Genomic DNA, 25,293 nt, shown 5'->3' with positions numbered 1-25,293 from the left:
ATTTTCCTTTATACGGGAGTGACGAGTTGCCAAGATGGCTCCACTTTGGGCTTCAAAAACAATCTTCAGAAACACTACGCACACATATTTTTACATTCTATGGATTTCACACATATATCGATCTGAACTAGATCCACATTGAACAGACGTAAGCAGAATATCAACACTATATCAATGCTAGCTTTAAAATTTGAATTTGTCTCATATTTGATGAAGTTTGCATCATTGATTCTGTAATTGTCCTGTTTAATACTATGAAGCTGCTTTGAAACAATTCTCATTCTCAGAGACTCTTCGTATGCATGTGCTGTACCGGAAGAAGTCGTTCTTGCGGAACTGCTCCCTGAAGGTGTGTTGCTCCACATCGAACGCGGCACATTTCCTGCGCAGGTTGGCCACCTCGCTAGCCTGCAGCGGGGCCACGTGCTGCTTCACCCCCACGGCCTGCTTCTTCATGTTGGTCCACTTCTCCGGCAGCACCTGTCCAGCAAACACACACAGAGCAATGCCATGCTGAGAACACCAGCAGATATGATGAGAACCACTAGCATGATGTTAGCCACTAGCGTATAAAGGCCAGACACTTCAGGCAGTTTTTGAGTTTTTTCTTTCAACTTTGAGATTATGGGCTTTTTGGCTTTTCATAGTGTTTTTTTCAGACTAGTGTAAAGAAAAAATCCACAATACACCTTTAACTGTCTCCTCTAGAGCACTTTATCTAACTGCATCTGTAGATTTAAATTACAGTGTCTTTAAAGGCCGTTTCTCAAAATGAGTTTGTCCTCCTACATTGAGCCATAAATCTCCACTTCAGTGACACTTACATACACTAAACCTTACAGTTTTATTCTTATCTATATTCTGAAGGTTTTTACAGAGGGGTTTGTTCATATATAATTTTCCTGATTTAATACAACATTTTATTCCTAAATAAATGGTGAAAATGTATTTATTTTGGCTGTTGACAGTATTTGCCGATTTGTGCACTGATAAATAGAGACATCCAAAACCCCCTCTGAAAAACCTTAATAGACTCTAAAATATTAAAAAAATAAACAAGAATTTTGAACCTGACTTCATCCAATGTTCAGATTTCTGTTCTAGAAATGTATGCAATTTAGTGCATATTTAATTAGATAACGCCTCATTTGCATATCTAAATAGCATTTCAGAAAACTTGTAATACAATTTTTTTTTGCAATTATTAATGTCATCAATCAACTAGTGAAGTATGGTGATATCTATTAGTAATTTTTTTTTCTAATAAAGTTTCAAGATCGTCATTCTAAACCCTAGGAGTTCTAAGCCGCAATTAAGCAATTGAATGGCTTTATCCATCAGCGTTCAGTAAGACTTTCCCTCAGAGGCCACACTATCAATATTTGATGGAGACACTTACCTCTAGCTGCTTGTACACTACATCTGGGAGCTCTTGTTCATAAGTCTTCAGCAGATCGATGGTGTGTTGCAGAGGCTCGAACATCTCGTCTGTAGCGCTCTGCCGGTCCTTCACCCCCATCAGGAAACCCATGATCTCCTTCAGGCCGTCATAGTCGCCCTCCTCCACTCTCTTCCCAAAGCCGGTCTCAGTCACTCGGATGAACTCCTCCAGGTCAGACAGACTGAACACCACATGGCACGCAGAGCAAAACAGGGTTCAGAGACTGTAAAACTAAACTCCAAAACTTTCAAGGACTTTTAAGCACTACTTTTTTGGTTTTCGAGGACAACAATCAGAGATCTCACTTATCAAGCAATATCTTTCAAATGATAAAAAAGGTAAATAGATCAATAAAAAAATTAAATAAAACAGATAAAGTGCAGCACATGCAACGACTGCGGTAACTTTAACTATTAAAAGGATACTATGAAAAAGATATTGCTTTCCATATTCAAACTGATTTTTCTCCCTTGTATATATATATATATATAACCCTGACTGAAGAATGAAAGCTGTATAATATACTTGAATAATTATATGAGCAAGATCTCGCTCGTATATGTGAAATGGCTCTATCAAGATCGGATGGGTGTAAAGATTGTTTTATCAATACAATGAATAGCCTACTGTCTTTCAATAATTCAAGCACCTTTTCAGAAAAATGGGTCAAGACTTAAATTTAAAAAAGTCAAATTCAAGCACTTAAAGCATCTTGTACGAAATCAGGCAGAGCATTTTGCACCTTCAATTGCCTCTGATTATCACATTAGTCCTGGAATGATGTACTCAGTGCTTTTACCTGTTCGTGACATGATCAATAAGATGCTGTTTGAACATCAAGCTCCACTTCTTGATGACGTTGAGCAGGGCAGACTTAAAGGCCCGAGCGTCGACCCTCATCCAGCCCTCGAACACATGTACGGGCTGCAGACGCTGCACTTCTTCATACAGCCGCTCGTACGAGTCGACCTGCTGGCGGAAGTGCTCGAGCGCCGGAGGGGTTTCTGGGACGCCGTGCTCCGCGTGGGCCTCGATCTCCTCGCTCGTGAGGATGTGGCCGTACAGCAGGAACTGCTGCATGAACTCCGCTCGGTCGTCCACGTACAGGTAGGCGTAGTGCTCGAGGGTGTTGCGGTACTCAAGGCACTTTCCCATGATTTTCTTCACACGCTCCATGAGAATTTGCCTCATTCCCGCCAAATCCACCATGTCCTCCATATCAGCCTGAAGGAACAAGACACTATGTCAATATATACGATTGTAAATAACATGAATATGTTTTAATACGTTTCTGGTTTCATTGTGCACAAGTTTTTTTAAAACCAGCATATAGAGGTCGTTCTCAGAACTCTAGCTAACGTTGTGGCAAAGTTCTCTCAAAGTTATGAACAAACATTCTTCCAGAAATGTAATAAAACGTTGGTTCAGAGTTATCTGGTCTTTAATAATGTTCTCTAAATGTTAGCACTAACACATCATTTAGATCATTCGTGGAACATTTTCCTAAAATGGTTTAGTTGGACGTTCGTCTAACGTTTTTAAATGTTGCTACTTGCTGCAGAACTGTCAGAGAACATTCAAAATATATACAATGGAATGTTTGTTTAATGTTTTAAAAACATTATGAACATTTATGGACATTTTGAACATTTATAAAATATTCAGAGATAGCATTTTATAACTTAACTTAATGGTACCAAATGGTAGCAAAACATTTTTGAATATATTTTTGTTTTCCGGGAATGACTTGATCTGCCTTTGAAATGACTCATTTTCAGATGACCTTCTCACTTTTTAACACTTCCCCTCCAACCTTATCATGTGAAATGGATTAAACACCTTTCCCGATGACTTTACAGAAGACAATACAGGACTCTGAGTGTATTCACAGCTAAACCCAGGTGACGTGATCTGTTTGGCATCAGCACCTGATAGTGTGGGAAACCAATGTGCTCCGATAACCGTGGCACAAGCGTGGAGATCCTAAAGACATCATTGACGAGGCTCTCCACCAGATGAGGGAAGCCGTCTGAAGCCTCAAACTCCAGAGACGGGCGGAAGATGATCTCGGGAGCCTGCAGACACAGCTGGGCCTCGAAGAGCGGGTCGAAGCCAGCCTTCGGGTCTGTTCAGGGGATGCGTGAGAGGAATAATCAATCTGCAGTGGTAGGAACGTCTAGGGAAACCCCTATAATTACTTTTAGTGAGGCTTAAAAGATAATTAGAAAGCACACCTGTGTTTTCCATGAAGAACTTGAGGGAGCTCTCAATAGCATCGAAGAAACCATCGATGAGCATTTCATCAATGTATTCCACATAAATCCTCCACTGTGCAGACGACGGGTCTGCTTTAAAGAGTGACAAATTGTCCTGAAACAAAATAAAAACAAAAGAAATGGTGAATTGCTCCTTTAGCATGCGTCACTTTGTCAGTTGTCATGTGACGGATCACAGCATACCTTCAGCAACAGATGGATCTTGGCTCCTGAGGCACGGATGTGGTTGTACGTTCTCTCCAGACGCTCGGTCTTATCGTCCAGGTTTAACAGGGTATCTTTCTTCCCCTCCTTCCTTTCAAACACGGGCGTAGTCCAGCTCTTCATGATAGTCTGGATCTCCTCCACATTGTCCTTAGTCCTCTGTAGCCGCTGCTCCAAGTCATGCACCATCTCACGTTTGTCCTGGATGTATTCCCAAATTCCTAACACATTAGAAAGGTAGACCTTTTAGTTAGAGTATTATACATCAAAAGAGTGGATTATCATGTCCTTCAATTCTGACAACATGATCATTTGCAAAGGTAATTTGTGGTATGTTCACTGGCGTTGTAAAGAGCAGCATGAACATTCTGCTAAACATCTGCTTTCTCGTCGGTCGAAGAAAGAAATCATACGGGTTAGGAACATGACAGTGAACTATTCTTTTAACAAAGTACAAAAAGCTCGATAAGAAACAAGACAAACAGGCTTTATTTTGTAGCGTATAAAAAAATAAGAATACTAAAATATAATATACCTCAATCATAAAATAAAAACACAAACTGATTAAAGTTTTTTGATCAGAGCTATATAATAAGGTAACACTTTCCAATAAGGTTCATTAGTTAACATGAAGTAAGCATGAACAATACTTCTACAGCATTCATTAATCTGAGTTAATATTAATTTCAACATTTACTAATACGTTGTATTTGTTGTAAAATCAAAGGTTGTATTTGTTAACGTTAGTTAATGTATTGTGAACTAACATGAACAAACAATAAACAGCTGTTTTTTATTAACTAACATTAACAAAAAATGAATAAATACTGTAACAAATGTATTGCTTAATGTTAGTTAATACATAACTAATGTTAACTAATGAACCTTATTGTAAAGTGTTACCATAATAAGTGCTGTGAACCACAAAAAAGAGATTTGTCTGAAATATTTTATGGAAAATGTTCGTATTAGCTGCCAGATATCACTGACATACGTGTGTTGCCATAGTGTGGACTGAAGGAAGCTGATGTTTAGGCAGGTTTGAGTGCTCATGATGATTGCATCACACTGACGTGTGTAGATTAATAGATCTGCTGGTGTACATCCAATAGCTCTACCTTGGCCAGTCCAGCAGAGGCTGTTCTCCGCTTCTTTCAGCTTGGCATCGATGTCTGTCAGCTGGCCCTGGATCAGTGGCATCTCCACCTCTAACACGTTGCTCATCACTTTGTTGTACCAGCTGGTCGTGAGCTCCAGATTGGCCACATACTGCCACAGCAACTCCCTTTTGGAATAGAGGTCATCAGCCATATCTGGGATGGCTTCAGCCTGTCTGGCCTTCAGGTACTTCACCTCCCGCAGGACCGACACCAGCTACAGGACCAGACAACACTCACGTTCACTGCTGGAACTGGAGCCCGTGGATAACAACATTAACATACTGAGCACACGCATGCATAAGAGACCTGCGGACTGAAGTTGACGGAGATGAGTCTTGTGCGGTGCTCTCGGGATATCAGCGGCTTCTCGAGATTAAACTGTGACTTCTCGGCCACAGAGCTGGTCCAGATGTCATACAGTTTGGAGGAGTATCTGAAAAAAAAGATAATTACTGACGTTTTTTTTTTATGTATGCCAAAATGAAGGATTTCAGTGAATAGTTGCTCTTCATACATCAAACATTGGTGGTGCTTTATTAAAAAAATTACAAGTAATGCATGCAACTTGTGTGCAATAAAGCCACACAAATCTGAACTGAAGCTGGTATTTTCTTCCTCTACAGAATCTCTCAAATCTCAGATGTCTAGCATTGCACAACGCTTCTAAAGGCGGCATTTTTGCAGCAAATACAATCGCAAATTAGATTTTCCAGTTGCGTTGGAGGGAAATGTAATCAGTAAATAATGGCATGAACTTAAGTATGTTCAGAGGACTTGGAATATAAAGCCGTATATAGACCACTTTTAATGCATAATGCATAAATCCATTTTAATGCATTGTGTTCCTTACTGGACCTTGACAGTATAAATCAGTATAAACCTTCGCTGTTTGGAAAAGAGCAGCTCGGACATTTTCTCAAACATCTTCTTTTGGCAGAGTAAATTATTAGATAATGTAGTTGAGGTATATTATTCAAAGGACCGTCGAGGGATCGGGATCGGGAATGGGATAGACCAGGATCCCTGGATTCCTGTGAACACATCACAGCTCTGAACAGGCAAATTCTTAAGTATTCAAATCTCAATCTTGAACACATTACAGATTACACTCCTCCAGCATAAAACCCTTATCCAAGTAGGATTGCGTGTGCGTGAGAAAGATTGCTGGTTCTGACCACAGCTCAGCGTTCATCACGAACGCACGTCGGCTCCCTGTACTGTTACAGTAATCTCTTTATAGGCCAATTGTGAGAGACTGTACACTCTGGCCTTTATTGGATTGTTGTGGTGTTGATCGTCTTATTACAGCTGCAGAGCTGCGGTCCACGAAATCAAATATCGCTTTGCTTCACTTTAGGTCATACATCTCAGTGTCAAGATAATATGACAAGAGATACCAATAACATCTCCGGCTAAATTGTGTTTACGCAACACCAGTGATTACCATCATCTAACGAGGGGGCTTAATTTTGCAGATCTGGCTCCTTGGGAACTGCATAATTAGTTTCTCATATGAAGGGAAACTGCACGCAAAACACACACATGAATAAGTCCTTGGTTACACATACAGACGCTCATGTAACACTCTGTGGGCAGTCGCGTGCGTTCTTGCGTTAGCTACGCTATACAAAACCATTGCTCATGACGTGCTATGGAAGCATTGCGCATAATTGGAGAAAATGAGACCCTGAAGTAATAATCTACAGACACTAGCGCCTTAAATGAGCAAATAAATCATGTTTATTTGTTTATTTCATGTAGAGCCAGAAGGCCCCTCAGCAATACCAGCATATCTTCTACTTACACCTCGATGCTCACGCTTGCAGCAGAGAATATATCGGTCCTTCAATAAAAAGGCCCATTTATTTTAACAAAGGCGGATCATAGTGGTCTATATATTGGATAAATAAAAATTGTTCATCTTAGTATAAACTGGGACACGCAATGAAAATAAACAAGATTAGTAACAGGGATTTAAGATGCTAGGGATTTATTTGGACAAAAACCGACATTGAAAACATTTATGTAAACATATGGGCGTTTTCGAAACACTGCTTTATGAAGCTTCGAAACCTTTACAAATCTTTTGTTTCGAATCAGTGGTTCAATCCGCGTATCAAACTGCCAAAATCATGTGAATGAATGAATGAATGAATGAATAATAAAAAAATATTTTCTTTTCTTTTTCCTCTTCAGAACATGAAACATTATTTTAACAAAAAATAATAAGAACAAAATCTCAGCATGTTCAAAAGAAAAGAAAAAAATATAGAAAAAAAAAGGAGAAGGAAGAAGCTAACTTATATTTGCCATGTAATTTCAGTAAACGAGGCTTTGTTACATCATAACTGTTCCGAAACATTTCTAAATAGCAATGGTTCACCGCTGGGGGTCGATGATGTCTGTGAACTCATGCATCACGCGGACTCACTGCGATCGCCCCCAGCGGTTTTATCTGATCTCTGATCGGTTTTATACATTTGGAATTGTTTTAATCTGGCATTTGTATAATTAAAAGGAATAATAGTTGTCTCTTATTGGCCTGTTTAGCCGAGCCTTCATGTATAAAAGACACATTTTAAGGTCCATTCTCAAAGCACAGACATAGATTATGGGAAATGTAGTTTCCTGAGGGAATGACAATAGTCTGGAGTGGAGTGCCCTCTGGTGGTAATGACGGGCACTCTCACTGGTGATCCTGACAGATATAAGATTTTGGTCATATCACCCACCCCATATATATATATATAGTCATATGTTCTGTGTGTGTCTTGTTGGCCTATTAGCCCGCTGTGTATATATAGCCCTTGTGTATGTAATATAAACTGACCGTTTGAATTGCTGCATCAGCTCATCGTATTTCTCGATCACCTCCTTTCCATCCACAGACTCTAGACACCTATCATAACACAAACAAAGAAGATGTTTAATGAAGAAAACAAACTGTTGGGTGATTCCCAATCAAGCCTTCTCAACAACAAAAAACACAAAGCATAACGGGTAGTTATTTACGGGTAGTTGATGAATCTGAAGTTATCGTAAGGGCTTTGTATGCGTTCCTGCAATTGTTGGACAAATCTCAATCCTCCAGAAACCACAGGCATGTTCTTGAAGACAGGAGAGTAACCTGGAAGACCAATAAACAGTTACAAACACAAGATAAGATCATAACAAACACCCCAGTGATGTTACATGTCGATAATGAAGATGAAGACCGAACCCTGGGCTTCCTCTTTCTGCATCTGATTTTTGAAGATCATCTTGCAACATTCCAGTTCCTCATCAAACATTTTGATCAGCCTGGGATATCTAGTCTGAGCATCGGCTGCTATCAGGGGTCGTTCCAACAGTCTGCCAAACATGAACAAAACCTGCCAAGCAGAGACTCTATGAAACTCCGTTGTCATTTTTGTATTGAAAAAACAATAAACAAAAATGCTTTCCACCAAAGACATACTTTTTATTGTTATGGTTCACTGCACTATCAACTGCCAAAATCAAATAAGCTAGTAATGAAAACATGTTCCAGGGTGGAATACTCTGCTCGCTGCAAGTACAACTATATAAATAAAAAACTCAAAAATAAAAAAGACCCTAAAGTGTGTTTTCTTCTCCGGCAGGGTTCAAACTGAGCTCTGTTAAAGATCTTGAGTCCGTGGAGATTTGTGTGCATTCCAGTCTTAAAATACAGGCTGCGTTCCTGATTGGGACTTGATAATATGCAGGTATCTAACTCATTAAAGACAGAACAAAGCTCTGAAACTGTCTGTATAATGTCCCAAGGAGCATGAGTGCAGCTCCACACCAAAAAACGCTTTCGCAACATAATTGTATTTTCACACTAACAGAAAGTGTTGCCCACCTTGAAAGCTTCCTCCAGTCCAGAAGCATCATCAAAAGCATGACCAAAGATTGCACCCAATTGCTGGTCAGAGCCGTCCACAGTGAGCTGGAGCTTCATTAAATCTGCTTCAAACTCCTACAAACAAGCACCTTTTAATCACGCAACCTCAATGTCATCTGTGCGTTTGTTGCGTGCTGTTGCAGAAGTTGCCCACTTACCAAATTACAAACGTCGAGGCAGTCGTACGGCTTCTCTGAGAAAGTCTTGTATTTCTCCAAGAAGGATGCGTGTAAGTGCTGGACTTTATGGCAGAGAGACTTTCCTTGAATCCCTCCAAACTCGACCTTCTCCAGCTTCATCATGTCAACTACAGTCAGCAGGAGAGTCTAGACAGGGACAATGAAAAAGAACAAGACAACATTGTCTTCATATAATATCACTCCTTCATATAATGCGGTTATATATGCCCCCCGGGCTTAGGGCCCAAGCATACTCTATGCACAATTACATATACAGTCAGACCAACATTTATTCAGACTCCCAGAACATTTCTCACATTATCAGTTTATTCTATAGTTTAGAGAATGGTAATAAAATATGACAGAACTCAGTTGATATTTGACAGGTTTTGTCCATCCTTCTGTTAGACTGTCTCTCACACTCTCTCTCACACACACACACACACACACACACACACACACACACACACACACACACACACACACACAGGTTTTGTCCATCCTTCTGTTAGACTGTCTCACACATGAACTATGTTGAATATCTGTCAGCTGGTAAATTTAACTACTCAATTAGATAATACCAACAGGGTTGCATTTGCAATAAATAAATAAAAACACTTCAGCAAAACATGTTCAGGTCAAAGTGTCTGCATAATTTTTAGTCCAATTTTTTTATAAATGTTATTGGTAGTCACTGTATGAAGAATTTTTGGGTATAATATGACACAGTTTAATTTATTTTGCTCTCCTCACTCACAGAAATGAACTATAGTGTCCTGCACACACTAGTGCAAATGATATCTGGTGTCTGAGTAATTTGACTGTATGTGAACATGTACATGAAAAAGTCTATCTTACTTCGATTGCTCTCAGTCTCTTCATGAAGTGCTCCAGCCCAACAAACACCATGAGTGGGGAGAAGTCCCAGGGCAGAACCGTGTTCTCGGGCCTCTGGTACTGACCCAGGTTGGCCCGTCGGTCCTCGTATGTGTTCCTGAAGTATGTGAGCACATCTACAGCCGTCTGCACTCGCTGGAGGCTCTCCTGCACGTCTCCTTTCAGGACGTCTTCTGGGTTCAGGAAACTCCGGGCCTGACAAACAACACTCTGAGTAAGTGAAGCGCTTTACAATAACGTCCCATTAGTTCATGCATCAACTAAAATATTCTACATATATAATACATCTTTGTTAACACTGTTATAAAAACACAACTGTTAATTGTTAGGTAATTTTAGTTGCATAAACTTAGTCACTATGCTTAGTTACTATGTCTTAGGAACTAGTTTGAACAACTAGCAGTTTGCCAAGGAGTAATCAGTCTTATTTTTCAGTTTAAATTAGACCAATCTACAGTTTTACATAACTGACTAAGTTATGATCAGTTTTGGCTCATTGCTGAACAGCTGAGCCAAACTACCCTAGACAGGATCTTTAGGAACAGAAAGGAAAAATGCAAAGGAATAATTAACCCCCAAAAAATATTCCATTGTCATGTCTTTTTCAAAAGTAGAAATTCTGTAGAAAGTGCGTTTCGCTTTTTTTAATGCTATTAAGTTTCAGAAATGACAAAAAAAGCACCATAACAATTTGATGCAAGTGGTCCATTTGACTTGTGTGCTATATTCCACATCTTATCAGCTAAAAAAATACATAAATAAATAAAAATCTGTGATTGGGTATATTGAGTAAATACAGACAGACCTTCAGAAATTCCCCACAACACATAAAGAGATGACAATAATAACATTTAATTGTTATCCACGAAGAAAAAATCAACGGAACCCTTTTAAAAAGGTACTAACGTTCCATTTAGGTACTAATGTGTTTCTTTATAGTTTAATACAGGTACATGGGTATCATTTGAAAGGGCCTTGTAATAAAGCATTGCTTCCTTAGATTACCTGCTGGATGAGGAGGTTGCAGATCTCCTGTAAGAGCACGATGACTCGGGCCGGTTTGCTGTAGTATTTGGAGTTCGCCCAGATCAGACACACTGTGTGCATTAGACCAGCAATCTTGCCCTTCACCTCACTGAAGTCTGCACCCTCCAGATCTTCCAAACGCTTCTCTATCGACTTGAGGAAGGCATTGATGTTCTTCGCCTCATTTAGAGCTTTAGAAACACAATACAAAATCCAATGAAGATTCATAGCTTTTAAAGAGGACAATTAAAGAGGACTATTATGCCCTTTTACTGCTCGACTAGAACAGGTTTTCCTGCTTGAATGTTGATTATTCTCCTCATATTCTCCACTGTTGCGGCTCCTCTCTTCCCAGTCTGTCAGTAACCAAGCGGGTAATCCATCCGCCGGAAACTGAAGCCTCCGCGGGCGCCGCCATTGTAGCAGAACTTCACCTGCTGTTAGCATTCCATTGATTCCCATTCATTTTTGCGTCACTTTAACAGCGAATAACTTTACATCTGAAGCGTCCAAAGACTCCATTTGTCCATTATTTATTTCTAAAGAAACACGACAATGTATAAAAGGCTCCATTACCTTGTACCGTACGTTATGGCCCCGTAGAAGCCGTTTTTTAAAAATAGGCTAACGATTGCGTCATAACCCACTCGACTCTCTGTCGCACTGTAGAGAAATTACCGTACAGACCGGCGGAGAAGCTCACAAGCAATCGGGGGGATGTGAAGGGAGAAGCCCATAGAGAGTGATAAGGTTGCTCCTGCTGCTAGCTCATGGACAGCTAATGCTCATGCTCTGCGAGATTCGGAAGGGAATGATTCAGATTTCTCTCTGCACAGCTACTAGAAGACTGACAGCTGTAAGACACGTTGCTCACGTCACCAAGCTCAGTTTGAGCCGGCGCAGTTCGCCTGGCGATCAGGAAGTGATGCTTCTAATGGGCTTCACTTTTCTCCGTTGAAATCTATGGGGTCGCTGTGTCCAGTTTATATACTGTCTATGTCAGTAACGCTGTTCACTTCCTGTCTCTATGAAGCCCCTCCTTCTGAAAAGCACACTGTGCTCTGATTGGTCGGCTGGAGCAGTGTGTTGTGATTGCTCGAGCGCTGCGAGTGTGTTTGGGAAATGTCCCGCCCCTTTCCATAACCGCAAGTTTAACACACTACTAACTAACTCAACCAGGCCCCGCCCCTTTATTCTGCTCATTAATTATTATAATGAGGAATATTGTGACGTGTTTGTTCCCGGAAGAAACTCGAGACTACAGTGGAGGCGTTTCAGGAGTTCAGGAACACTGATATAGAGAAGAACTGGAGCTTTCCATGATCAACACTACACACACTGAGGACAGATGAACATGGGAAAAATCATCTTTAATGCATCACGTTTAAAGGCAGAAACTGATGACCGTACCTTCCCCAACGTCCCGGAGCATTTTTGCAAAAGCCGGATAGTAACTGCTGTCGATGGCATACAGAAGCTCAGCCAGAGTGGCCACTTTAGGAGCCTGGAGTTGGCTGTGAATGCCCTCGAGGTCAGCAAGCCTGCAACACAACACACAGTGGACAGACACGGTTGAAGGGCTTTCCCAGGCCACATCAGAGTCCCAGCACGAGCGGCACACTCACCTGCTCTTCCAGAAGCTCAGCTCTGCGTGAGGAGTCGGGTCTGTGCCCTCGAGGAGCAGCTCTGAGGAGTCCTTCTTCAGGACCTTGTACACCTGATTAGTCCAATCAACCACAACCGTCTCCATGGAATAAATCAGGCTTCTGTCCACGTGATGCAAACTGCAGAAACATGACCAAACGAAGATGCAAATGAAATATTTCAGGGGGAAAAAGTATGTTCTTTAAAATCCCACTTTTTTAAGAAGCCACCTCTTATCTCCTTCATGAGGAACTTGCTCGAGCTTCTCCAGTCCTGAAGGCAGAGGAAGGTACGTTTTGCCCTTGACTTTTCCAGTCATGACGAACACGTTGTTTTTAAGATCGTGGACATGTCGCATGAGGTCCTGAGACACAACCTGAGGAACGTCCCGGTTGTTCCTCATATTGGACAGATATGGTTCCACAAGCTAAAATGAAGAACACTCAGAATTAGACACTGGAATGTTATGCTGTGACGTTTACAAGCAGCCAATAACCCGTTCAAAACTGGAATATCAGCAATAACCCGGTCGCGCACGGCCATGTAAACACCGGCAAAAACCCGAATATGCTCATATTCCGGTTTTTAAAAACAGGAATATGATCCCTGAGTTTCCCCTTTTCTAACCCGAATGTTTGGTGATGTAAACGCGTATCGGCATATCCCCATCAACAGGAACACTGATCTGTGTTCTGAGCATGTTCTATTCGCAAGGAATCTTGGTCTTTTGAGTAGAGGAACTTCTTGTATGTGCCGTCTGGATGCAAAATACAAAAACCCGCGTGCAGTATACCGGAAGTAAACCAGAAGTAGAGGTCAACACGGTGAGACGCAGCACAGTAGTGTCAGTGCAGCTGGCGGGTCAGTACCAGCACCACAGCGCAAACAAAGGCCATCGCGATCTGCCCCGAACTGTTCATTATCCGCGCGCTGCTGCTGCTGTCTTTGGACACAGGAAGAAGAATCGGAAATTACGCATATTGCGTCTTAAGGTTGTCCGTACGTCCAGACGCTAACCGCGCGTCGCCGTTTACATCGGGATATTGCCAATTGATTACAAACTCCATGTGTACAGGAGTAACTCTCTCTGCTCACGCATGTGAACGGGTTATCCCGAATGTTTCAGAAACCCAAATAGTGACCTTAACCCGACCCTAACCCGAATATTGACAGCTTGTAAACATAGTCAATAATGTTTGTGGAGACCTGACCCTAACCAGGAACTACATCTAGTGATACACCGAGATCTTAAAGGAGGAGTTCACTTCATAATTAAAATCTCCTGATAGTTTACTCTCCCCACGTCATCCAAGATGTTCATGTCTTTCTTTCTTCAGCTGAAAAAAAATGAAGGTTTTTGAGGAAAACATTCCAGGATTTTATCCATATAGTGACTTCAATGGTCCAACGGGTCGAAGGTCCAGATTGCAGTTTTTTACGATCCCAGCCGAGGAATAAGAGTCTTATCTAACCACCAAACCATCGGTCATTTTCTAAATAAATAAATATACTTACTTTTTAACCACAGATGAAAAGGTAAAACTACGATGTCGGGCGATTTTGAAGTAGGAGGAGAAAATAAGATGATTTGATGAGGTTTTTGCCCTACATTTCTGAACCGGAACACGCGTGACCTTTCAGCGTAATGTGTGTCTCATCACAGCGAGTGCAAGACCAGCAGTTGTGGTTAAAAGTATATAGGCTAGGTGTTTATTGTTATAAAATGGCCGCTGGTGTGTCTAGATGAGACTCTATTCCTCGGCTGGATCGTGTGGAGACTGAAGCTGCACTGGAAGATGTGATTATCAGTGATGACCGTAACTCAGTGATGACCGTAACTGAAGCGGCTCGAGACTCTCCTCACGGGTCACTGCTGGGGAACAGCTCTGCCCAGCCAGCAAAAAGTCGTCTATTAGACGTTGAATAGACGTAATTTTTACGGTCTAATTACGGTCCACTGAAGGTTGAAAATGAAAATTGAAAAGACGTCAAATTTGTCCGACTTTTCAACGTTTAAATTTTTTTTATAACTTTGACGGAATATGTAAAACTCTTTAAATTTATTTGACATAATAATGAACATGGTTTGGTAGTTTGTTTTCTCTGTTGTTTTAGCATGTATAACAGACTTATCCTAGCTGTCTTAGATTATCAGTTGAAAACATTTTAGATGATCAGTTGAAAACACGTAGTCAAACAGTCCGGCCAAAACTACTTAGTTGAAATCACGTCGTAAACCAGTCCAAGGCGGACCGACATATTTTCAACCATATTTCAACGTTGAAAGACGGTAATTGTTTACTGGGTGGTGTTCTCTTGACCTACACTACCGTATACATGTAAGCCATGAACAATGGTAGTCATGCAGCTCTTAATTACCACATGAGGACAACTCACTCTAACACATTCAACAGGGAACGGTGTCAGAACTGTTCTGTCAAGTTATGAACAAACCTTCTTCCAGTAAAATTAATAGAACATTTGTTCAAAGTTATCTGGTCTTTAATAATAATGTTCTCAAAGCATTACCACAAAACATTATTATTTATACATCCATGGAACATTTTTTTTCCTGAAACATTTTTTTTTGTATGTTACTAGAACGTTTGGATAACATTCAAAACATACGTTTGCAAAATGATAATGACATGTTCGTTTAACCAACAGAAAACGATTTAAAACGTTTTTTTTAAAAAAAATTACGTTTTGAACGTTCAAAAAACATTCATAAATAAATCGTCATAACTTAATGGGAATATTAGCAAAACGTGTTTATACGTTTCTGCGTGGATGATGATTATTGATGATTTCGGATTTTAAGGTGAGATGCTCAATTAATTCAGTTAATGTATGTAAGTTACGCCCTGAGGTAATGTTAAACTGTTCAGATGCACACTCCACAACGAGTGCTTTACCGTAATTGTAACGTTACAGTATCATAATCATAACATCGTGCCGACATTATCTTAATTTCATAATGTCCTTAAACACAACAATATTACTGACCATAAACTGTATCATACTGCAAAAGTCACGTAATTTTAGTAAACGAGGCTTCGTTACGTCATTACTTTTTCAAAACAGTGAATCATTTTGCGAAGTAACAATTGATTCAAAGCTTTGGAAAGATCCGTTTCTCCCGAGCTCAGTTTTTGACGGAATAATACGAGTTCTTTCTCGCAAAAACTTATAAATAGTATATGCCTCATAAACACTTTCTATATAACGTTATATATATATGTGATACATTAGCTGCTACTTTTATATTTTTTTGTACGGTTTGAGTCTGGTCGCCGTTCAAATGGAGGAGCGCGTGTAACGTTAGCGCTAGGTCATTTTACAAAATATCTCCTTTTGTGATCCGAAAAGAAAGGACATAAGTTACGCGTTGGAACAACAACACCAGGGTGAGTAAAATATTACTTAATTTGCATCTCTTCAATGTAAAGTTTCACTTGGAAAAGCGTCACAACACTGAAGCAAAGTCTGTTGCAACTGACTTTTAAAACGATTCCAACTCGATAACGTTAAGTTACATACAAGTTACAAGTTAACGTTATTTAACTTAATAGCTTTGCAGTTTGTATCAAACAGTGTATTTTATAGCTAAAAATGCGCTCATTACTTGCTTTGGTTGTATTTATAAATTAATGTATGTAACTCACCAACGGCTTTACAATCATTTTGAAATCTGATTAGCACTAAGTGATTCATTTACAAAGAACCGATTCAAAAGAATGATTCGTTAGACAGTCGGGCATCGCGAACTCGACTCACCTTTTCCAAAAGCACCGAGAGCTCCTCCAAAGGAGAATGAGACAAACTTCCCCAAGTTAAATGTGTTTTCATGGTATTGGCGGACAGCGCTGTTTTGCTCTGTTTCACAAAATAAACAGATTTGTTTTTCCCGCGTCCCGAGAATCCGAGATTTGGGATCAGCTGTCCGGAGGAACTGAGGGACACGACGAGAGTCGTCTGGTCAGCTTTATCTAAAAAGTCCTGAATGACCTCTCGTTGTTCTTCTACGGCTAGACATTTTTGCCAGCGGTCAGACTTTAGATTGAACGTTTTTAATACACAGTTTTCTAAATATCCATATCGGTCGTCCACTTTTGACTGCTCGTTGTTTTCCATTTTGCCGATGAGTTTAACTGACTGAACTGACTGGATCTGCTTTAAACCGCTGTCTCCATAGCAACCCAGTGTTTACATGATGGGTCGACCGGCTGTTGCTATGCCAAAGACAAACCGTCAGTTTATTCTTTTAAATGTAGTATTGTAAACAAACGGACCTTCATCTCTGAATGATGACGCGTTTTAACGGTCATAAGCATCGTATTTTTAATATATATTATCATTTTAAAATGTATGTACATTTTATAACATACTTTGAATGATATTACCTTTGCAAAAAAATAAAACATACAGCAGCGACCAACTCTCTGACGGCCTTTATCAATCTCTCTCTATGTTTTCCTCTTTTGGAAGTTTTGAACAATATTGTGGAGATTTTCTTTTGTTATTTGAGCAAATGGGAACACGAAAAATATATTTAATGTAGTCTCTCATTATGAAGAGTCCGTCTTCTGCATCTGAGTGTGTCAAAAGTGAAGAGGTACAAAATTAATGAGTAGCACTAATTCTAAAAAGTAGTTACAAATTAAACTTTTTCATGCAACTGAGTTCAAGTGATGCATGAATGAGAAGACAAGCCTCTTTGAAACACAGTTATGGCTAGGAAGAAGACATTTTTATGACATTTTAATCTTACTTTTGAGTCAGCATGCATGAAAAGTTTTGAAAATGTGCTTTATTACCAACACAAAAGCAGAATAAATGGTAAACTGCTGTGATATAATTGATTTACATTCAATAAAGTTAATTTCTAATTAAACAAAGCCCTAATCCTGTCGGTGAAACCGGACTTTAGTTTACAAACCTGTGTACAATTAAAAAGTGAACAAAAACAGAACTTTTGCCATTTACTTCAGCGGCAGAGGACTGTTTGATTGACAGCAAGAGTGGGCGTGGCCTACTGAAATTCATGCAAATGAGCTCATGTGATCTGAGGTCTTGTTGGTGTTTTGGATGCAACATAAAAATGATAAAAGCGGTGCCAACTAAGTAACCAGATTCAAAACAGTTCTACACAATTAACACTTTCTTTAAAGGAAAGCATGAAAACTGAAGCTTTTAACTAAGCTTATTCAAAACATGATTTAAAGCTTTTAACTTTTACCTGGAGAAGGCCGTGCCAAAATAATAAACAACATAACTAACCGAATTCTTCAAATGGCTAAATGTGTGCAACTAAACACAGGTCAATTGCTTTTATATCTGGGCCTTTAATGAGCCTGCACTCTCTCAGCCAATCACAGGCGGCAGCTGAGATCAGGGGGCGGAGCTCTGAGGAGGGGAACAGAGGAGGGACAAACACATGCAGGAGAGAAGGACACACTACAGGACTGTAAGTAACATTTATTCAAGTTCTTATCCTCGAGTTAGGGTTGGGTTAGGCCGGTCTCTGTAAACATAAATGAGTTTTGAGTAGTAGTGGATTGTAAAAGCAGTTTTGTCATGTTTGACGTGTTTCATGTGTGTTTGGTTTTATGAAGAACTGCTGTGACTGCAGGAACCTTCAGAGGCCACTGGGTGGCGCTAAAAGAGAAGATATTAAGAAAGAACATGTGATCATGTTGACTCTCTTCTGCTTGATAGTGACTTCCCTGAAACCTGTATCATACAGTGAATCCTGTCTGTAAAGTGTGTGTGTGTGTGTGTGTGTGTGTGTGTGTGTGTGTGTGTGTGTGTGTGTGTGTGTGTGTGTGTGTGTGTGTGTGTGTGTGTGTGTGTGTGTGTGTGTGTGTGTGGGTGTGTGTGTGTGTGTGTGTGTGTGTGTGTGTGTGTGTGTACTAATACTGGCCAAACTTGAGATATTCTAGAAACTCTTACAGATCTAAAACTTCTACACTGTCATAGTCACATGATCACAAATGTACTTATTTAATTAGTAGCAGAACTAGAATATATTATGAACTATTAGTTTTACGTAAGTTCATACAAGTGATTGGTCACATGACATTGACGGCTCACGTGATTGGCTCATTCTTCAGGTATTATATAGACCTCTTTAGTAACATGTCTGTTCATATGCATTAATGTCATTATTAATATACTGCAGATTTGTGACTGGATTCCCCTTCAGTGTGTGTGTGTGTAACACTGGAATCCTGGGATGCGTATAGTGATGTACACACACACACACACACACACACACACAAACTCTCTCTGCTTTCTCAAGCAATGCAATAACCTAAAGTAAATATGCTCATATTATCAGCGTTTATTTTCTGCATACGCTGCTCCTCGGTTTAATGTTCTCCAGCATATATTATATTTCCTCTGAATAACTGGCACTGTCCAACATTCATGTCTGTTAACTGTAATTCAAACCGCATTTCTTTAGGATGTCTAATTGCTCTGTGTGTTTGAGCAGCGCAGTATCGCTGGTTATGAGGATATGGAGATGCATCCATCAGCTTGATAAGATGCTGAACAGGGTGTTCAGAAACATGAAGCAAAATGTGTTGGACAGCGTTGCAGAAACACACGCAGTGTCTCTTCATGGCCAGTGGAGGGAGCTGAATAAACTCCAGACGAAGCGAGACTTCTGCACAATATGAATATGATAATTAATTACCCTCTTAGTGAGAAGTGAATATCAAGAGCTTGCTGTGACGTATGGGTCAGTTTTTAATACATTTGTTCATTTATTCGAAATGCATTAAAATGCTATTCACCCATAACATGAATTATCTTCTGTGATGAGCATGTTTTTAATTCAGTAGTAAATCTCAGGGTGATGAATCAAGAAAAATGCTAGAATAAATTCTGGAAGAACACGAGGCACTCGTATCCCTGTGCACCTAACCCAGATTAAGTGTTTACACATGAGCACTCGTATCCCTGTGCACCTAACCCAGATTAAGTGTTTACACATGAGCACTCGTATCCCTGTGCACCTAACCCAGATTAAGTGTTTACACATGAGCACTCGTATCCCTGTGCACCTAACCCAGATTAAGTGTTTACACATGAGCACTCGTATCCCTGTGCACCTAACCCAGATTAAGTGTTTACACATGAGCACTCGTATCCCTGTGCACCTAACCCAGATTAAGTGTTTACACATGGGCACTCGTATCCCTGTGCACCTAACCCAGATTAAGTGTTTACACATGAGCACTCGTATCCCTGTGCACCTAACCCAGATTAAGTGTTTACACATGAGCACTCGTATCCCTGTGCACCTAACCCAGATTAAGTGTTTACACATGAGCACTCGTATCCCTGTGCACCTAACCCAGATTAAGTGTTTACACATGAGCACTCGTATCCCTGTGCACCTGACCCAGATTAAGTGTTTACACATGAGCACTCGTATCCCTGTGCACCTAACCCAGATTAAGTGTTTACACATGAGCACTCGTATCCCTGTGCACCTGACCCAGATTAAGTGTTTACACATGAGCACTCGTATCCCTGTGCACCTAACCCAGATTAAGTGTTTACACATGAGCACTCGTATCCCTGTGCACCTAACCCAGATTAAGTGTTTACACATGAGCACTCGTAACCCTGTGCACCTAACCCAGATTAAGTGTTTACACATGAGCACTCGTAACCCTGTGCACCTAACCCAGATTAAGTGTTTACACATGAGCACTCGTAACCCTGTGCACCTAACCCAGATTAAGTGTTTACACATGAGCACTCGTATCCCTGTGCACCTAACCCAGATTAAGTGTTTACACATGAGCACTCGTAACCCTGTGCACCTAACCCAGATTAAGTGTTTACACATGAGCACTCGTATCCCTGTGCACCTAACCCAGATTAAGTGTTTACACATGAGCACTCGTATCCCTGTGCACCTGACCCAGATTAAGTGTTTACACATGAGCACTCGTATCCCTGTGCACCTAACCCAGATTAAGTGTTTACACATGAGCACTCGTATCCCTGTGCACCTAACCCAGATTAAGTGTTTACACATGAGCACTCGTATCCCTGTGCACCTGACCCAGATTAAGTGTTTACACATGAGCACTCGTATCCCTGTGCACCTAACCCAGATTAAGTGTTTACACATGGGCACTCGTATCCCTGTGCACCTAACCCAGATTAAGTGTTTACACATGAGCACTCGTAACCCTGTGCACCTAACCCAGATTAAGTGTTTACACATGAGCACTCGTATCCCTGTGCACCTAACCCAGATTAAGTGTTTACACATGAGCACTCGTAACCCTGTGCACCTAACCCAGATTAAGTGTTTACACATGAGCACTCGTATCCCTGTGCACCTAACCCAGATTAAGTGTTTACACATGAGCACTCGTATCCCTGTGCACCTGACCCAGATTAAGTGTTTACACATGAGCACTCGTATCCCTGTGCACCTAACCCAGATTAAGTGTTTACACATGAGCACTCGTATCCCTGTGCACCTAACCCAGATTAAGTGTTTACACATGAGCACTCGTATCCCTGTGCACCTAACCCAGATTAAGTGTTTACACATGAGCACTCGTAACCCTGTGCACCTAACCCAGATTAAGTGTTTACACATGAGCACTCGTATCCCTGTGCACCTAACCCAGATTAAGTGTTTACACATGAGCACTCGTAACCCTGTGCACCTAACCCAGATTAAGTGTTTACACATGAGCACTCGTATCCCTGTGCACCTAACCCAGATTAAGTGTTTACACATGAGCACTCGTATCCCTGTGCACCTGACCCAGATTAAGTGTTTACACATGAGCACTCGTATCCCTGTGCACCTAACCCAGATTAAGTGTTTACACATGAGCACTCGTATCCCTGTGCACCTGACCCAGATTAAGTGTTTACACATGAGCACTCGTATCCCTGTGCACCTAACCCAGATTAAGTGTTTACACATGAGCACTCGTATCCCTGTGCACCTAACCCAGATTAAGTGTTTACACATGAGCACTCGTATCCCTGTGCACCTAACCCAGATTAAGTGTTTACACATGAGCACTCGTAACCCTGTGCACCTGACCCAGATTAAGTGTTTACACATGAGCACTCGTATCCCTGTGCACCTAACCCAGATTAAGTGTTTACACATGAGCACTCGTATCCCTGTGCACCTAACCCAGATTAAGTGTTTACACATGGGCACTCGTATCCCTGTGCACCTAACCCAGATTAAGTGTTTACACATGAGCACTCGTATCCCTGTGCACCTAACCCAGATTAAGTGTTTACACATGGGCACTCGTATCCCTGTGCACCTAACCCAGATTAAGTGTTTACACATGAGCACTCGTATCCCTGTGCACCTAACCCAGATTAAGTGTTTACACATGAGCACTCGTATCCCTGTGCACCTAACCCAGATTAAGTGTTTACACATGAGCACTCGTATCCCTGTGCACCTAACCCAGATTAAGTGTTTACACATGAGCACTCGTATCCCTGTGCACCTAACCCAGATTAAGTGTTTACACATGAGCACTCGTATCCCTGTGCACCTAACCCAGATTAAGTGTTTACACATGAGCACTCGTAACCCTGTGCACCTGACCCAGATTAAGTGTTTACACATGAGCACTCGTATCCCTGTGCACCTAACCCAGATTAAGTGTTTACACATGAGCACTCGTATCCCTGTGCACCTAACCCAGATTAAGTGTTTACACATGAGCACTCGTATCCCTGTGCACCTGACCCAGATTAAGTGTTTACACATGAGCACTCGTATCCCTGTGCACCTAACCCAGATTAAGTGTTTACACATGAGCACTCGTATCCCTGTGCACCTGACCCAGATTAAGTGTTTACACATGAGCACTCATAACCCTGTGCACCTAACCCAGATTAAGTGTTTACACATGAGCACTCGTATCCCTGTGCACCTAACCCAGATTAAGTGTTTACACATGGGCACTCGTATCCCTGTGCACCTAACCCAGATTAAGTGTTTACACATGAGCACTCGTATCCCTGTGCACCTAACCCAGATTAAGTGTTTACACATGAGCACTCGTATCCCTGTGCACCTAACCCAGATTAAGTGTTTACACATGAGCACTCGTATCCCTGTGCACCTAACCCAGATTAAGTGTTTACACATGAGCACTCATAACCCTGTGCACCTGACCCAGATTAAGTGTTTACACATGAGCACTCGTATCCCTGTGCACCTAACCCAGATTAAGTGTTTACACATGAGCACTCGTATCCCTGTGCACCTAACCCAGATTAAGTGTTTACACATGAGCACTCGTATCCCTGTGCACCTAACCCAGATTAAGTGTTTACACATGAGCACTCGTATCCCTGTGCACCTAACCCAGATTAAGTGTTTACACATGAGCACTCATAACCCTGTGCACCTAACCCAGATTAAGTGTTTACACATGAGCACTCATAACCCTGTGCACCTAACCCAGATTAAGTGTTTACACATGAGCACTCGTATCCCTGTGCACCTAACCCAGATTAAGTGTTTACACATGAGCACTCGTATCCCTGTGCACCTGACCCAGATTAAGTGTTTACACATGAGCACTCGTATCCCTGTGCACCTGACCCAGATTAAGTGTTTACACATGAGCACTCGTATCCCTGTGCACCTAACCCAGATTAAGTGTTTACACATGAGCACTCGTAACCCTGTGCACCTAACCCAGATTAAGTGTTTACACATGAGCACTCGTAACCCTGTGCACCTAACCCAGATTAAGTGTTTACACATGAGAACTCGTATCCCTGTGCACCTAACCCAGATTAAGTGTTTACACATGAGCACTCGTATCCCTGTGCACCTAACCCAGATTAAGTGTTTACACATGAGCACTCGTATCCCTGTGCACCTAACCCAGATTAAGTGTTTACACATGAGCACTCGTATCCCTGTGCACCTAACCCAGATTAAGTGTTTACACATGAGCACTCGTATCCCTGTGCACCTAACCCAGATTAAGTGTTTACACATGAGCACTCGTAACCCTGTGCACCTGACCCAGATTAAGTGTTTACACATGAGCACTCGTATCCCTGTGCACCTAACCCAGATTAAGTGTTTACACATGAGCACTCGTATCCCTGTGCACCTAACCCAGATTAAGTGTTTACACATGAGCACTCGTATCCCTGTGCACCTAACCCAGATTAAGTGTTTACACATGAGCACTCATAACCCTGTGCACCTAACCCAGATTAAGTGTTTACACATGAGCACTCGTATCCCTGTGCACCTAACCCAGATTAAGTGTTTACACATGAGCACTCGTATCCCTGTGCACCTAACCCAGATTAAGTGTTTACACATGAGCACTCATAACCCTGTGCACCTAACCCAGATTAAGTGTTTACACATGAGCACTCGTAACCCTGTGCACCTAACCCAGATTAAGTGTTTACACATGAGCACTCGTAACCCTGTGCACCTAACCCAGATTAAGTGTTTACACATGAGCACTCGTAACCCTGTGCACCTGACCCAGATTAAGTGTTTATACATGAGCACTCGTATCCCTGTGCACCTGACCCAGATTAAGTGTTTACACATGAGCACTCGTAACCCTGTGCACCTAACCCAGATTAAGTGTTTACACATGAGCACTCGTAACCCTGTGCACCTAACCCAGATTAAGTGTTTACACATGAGCACTCGTATCCCTGTGCACCTAACCCAGATTAAGTGTTTACACATGGGCACTCGTATCCCTGTGCACCTGACCCAGATTAAGTGTTTACACATGAGCACTCGTATCCCTGTGCACCTAACCCAGATTAAGTGTTTACACATGAGCACTCGTATCCCTGTGCACCTGACCCAGATTAAGTGTTTACACATGAGCACTCGTATCCCTGTGCACCTGACCCAGATTAAGTGTTTACACATGAGCACTCGTATCCCTGTGCACCTGACCCAGATTAAGTGTTTACACATGAGCACTCTTATCCCTGTGCACCTAACCCAGATTAAGTGTTTACACATGAGCACTCGTATCCCTGTGCACCTGACCCAGATTAAGTGTTTACACATGAGCACTCGTATCCCTGTGCACCTAACCCAGATTAAGTGTTTACACATGAGCACTCGTATCCCTGTGCACCTAACCCAGATTAAGTGTTTACACATGAGCACTCGTAACCCTGTGCACCTAACCCAGATTAAGTGTTTACACATGGGCACTCGTATCCCTGTGCACCTAACCCAGATTAAGTGTTTACACATGAGCACTCGTATCCCTGTGCACCTAAACCAGATTAAGTGTTTACACATGGGCACTCGTATCCCTGTGCACCTAACCCAGATTAAGTGTTTACACATGAGCACTCGTATCCCTGTGCACCTAACCCAGATTAAGTGTTTACACATGAGCACTCGTAACCCTGTGCACCTAAACCAGATTAAGTGTTTACACATGAGCACTCGTATCCCTGTGCACCTAACCCAGATTAAGGGCCCTATCTTGCACCCAGCGCAATTGACTTTGAACACCGACGCATGTATCAT

General features: G+C 41.4%; 1 protein-coding gene and 1 long non-coding RNA gene across 3 annotated transcripts in view; one reads left to right on the top strand and one right to left on the bottom strand.

Annotated features, from left to right (window-relative positions):
• Positions 1 to 16,619, bottom strand: part of dnah9 (dynein, axonemal, heavy chain 9) — a 98,308-nt gene extending 81,689 nt beyond the window's left edge. Inside the window, exons 1-19 of one of the 2 annotated variants that reach the window (XM_079594698.1) lie at positions 16,509 to 16,619; positions 12,962 to 13,158; positions 12,713 to 12,871; positions 12,498 to 12,628; positions 11,067 to 11,278; positions 10,023 to 10,256; positions 9,144 to 9,311; positions 8,944 to 9,060; positions 8,302 to 8,452; positions 8,094 to 8,208; positions 7,912 to 7,980; positions 5,388 to 5,514; positions 5,040 to 5,295; positions 3,901 to 4,142; positions 3,676 to 3,811; positions 3,370 to 3,566; positions 2,241 to 2,665; positions 1,400 to 1,622; positions 314 to 480 (exon numbers count right to left, since the gene is read on the bottom strand). In XM_079594698.1, coding sequence (XP_079450824.1) covers positions 314 to 480; positions 1,400 to 1,622; positions 2,241 to 2,665; positions 3,370 to 3,566; positions 3,676 to 3,811; positions 3,901 to 4,142; positions 5,040 to 5,295; positions 5,388 to 5,514; positions 7,912 to 7,980; positions 8,094 to 8,208; positions 8,302 to 8,452; positions 8,944 to 9,060; positions 9,144 to 9,311; positions 10,023 to 10,256; positions 11,067 to 11,278; positions 12,498 to 12,628; positions 12,713 to 12,871; positions 12,962 to 13,158; positions 16,509 to 16,580 — 3,398 coding nt within the window. In that variant the 5' untranslated portion in view covers positions 16,581 to 16,619. Of the gene's footprint in view, positions 1 to 313; positions 481 to 1,399; positions 1,623 to 2,240; positions 2,666 to 3,369; positions 3,567 to 3,675; positions 3,812 to 3,900; positions 4,143 to 5,039; positions 5,296 to 5,387; positions 5,515 to 7,911; positions 7,981 to 8,093; positions 8,209 to 8,301; positions 8,453 to 8,943; positions 9,061 to 9,143; positions 9,312 to 10,022; positions 10,257 to 11,066; positions 11,279 to 12,497; positions 12,629 to 12,712; positions 12,872 to 12,961; positions 13,159 to 16,508 lie in introns of those variants that run through there. The other variant, XM_079594696.1, reaches the window with a different exon arrangement.
• The window catches only part of LOC306989235, a 52,043-nt gene continuing 42,739 nt past the window's right edge, over positions 15,990 to 25,293 (top strand). The window contains exons 1-2 of the long non-coding RNA XR_013795598.1: positions 15,990 to 16,138; positions 18,100 to 18,198. This is a non-coding gene — a long non-coding RNA (uncharacterized lncRNA). The remainder of the gene's footprint in view (positions 16,139 to 18,099; positions 18,199 to 25,293) is intronic.

Source organism: Phoxinus phoxinus (genome assembly GCF_949152265.1).
Source record: "Phoxinus phoxinus genome assembly, chromosome: 21".
Lineage (NCBI taxonomy): Eukaryota > Metazoa > Chordata > Actinopteri > Cypriniformes > Leuciscidae > Phoxinus > Phoxinus phoxinus.
Note: the sequence above shows the minus strand (reverse complement) of the source record. Positions and strands in the feature narration are given on the sequence as shown.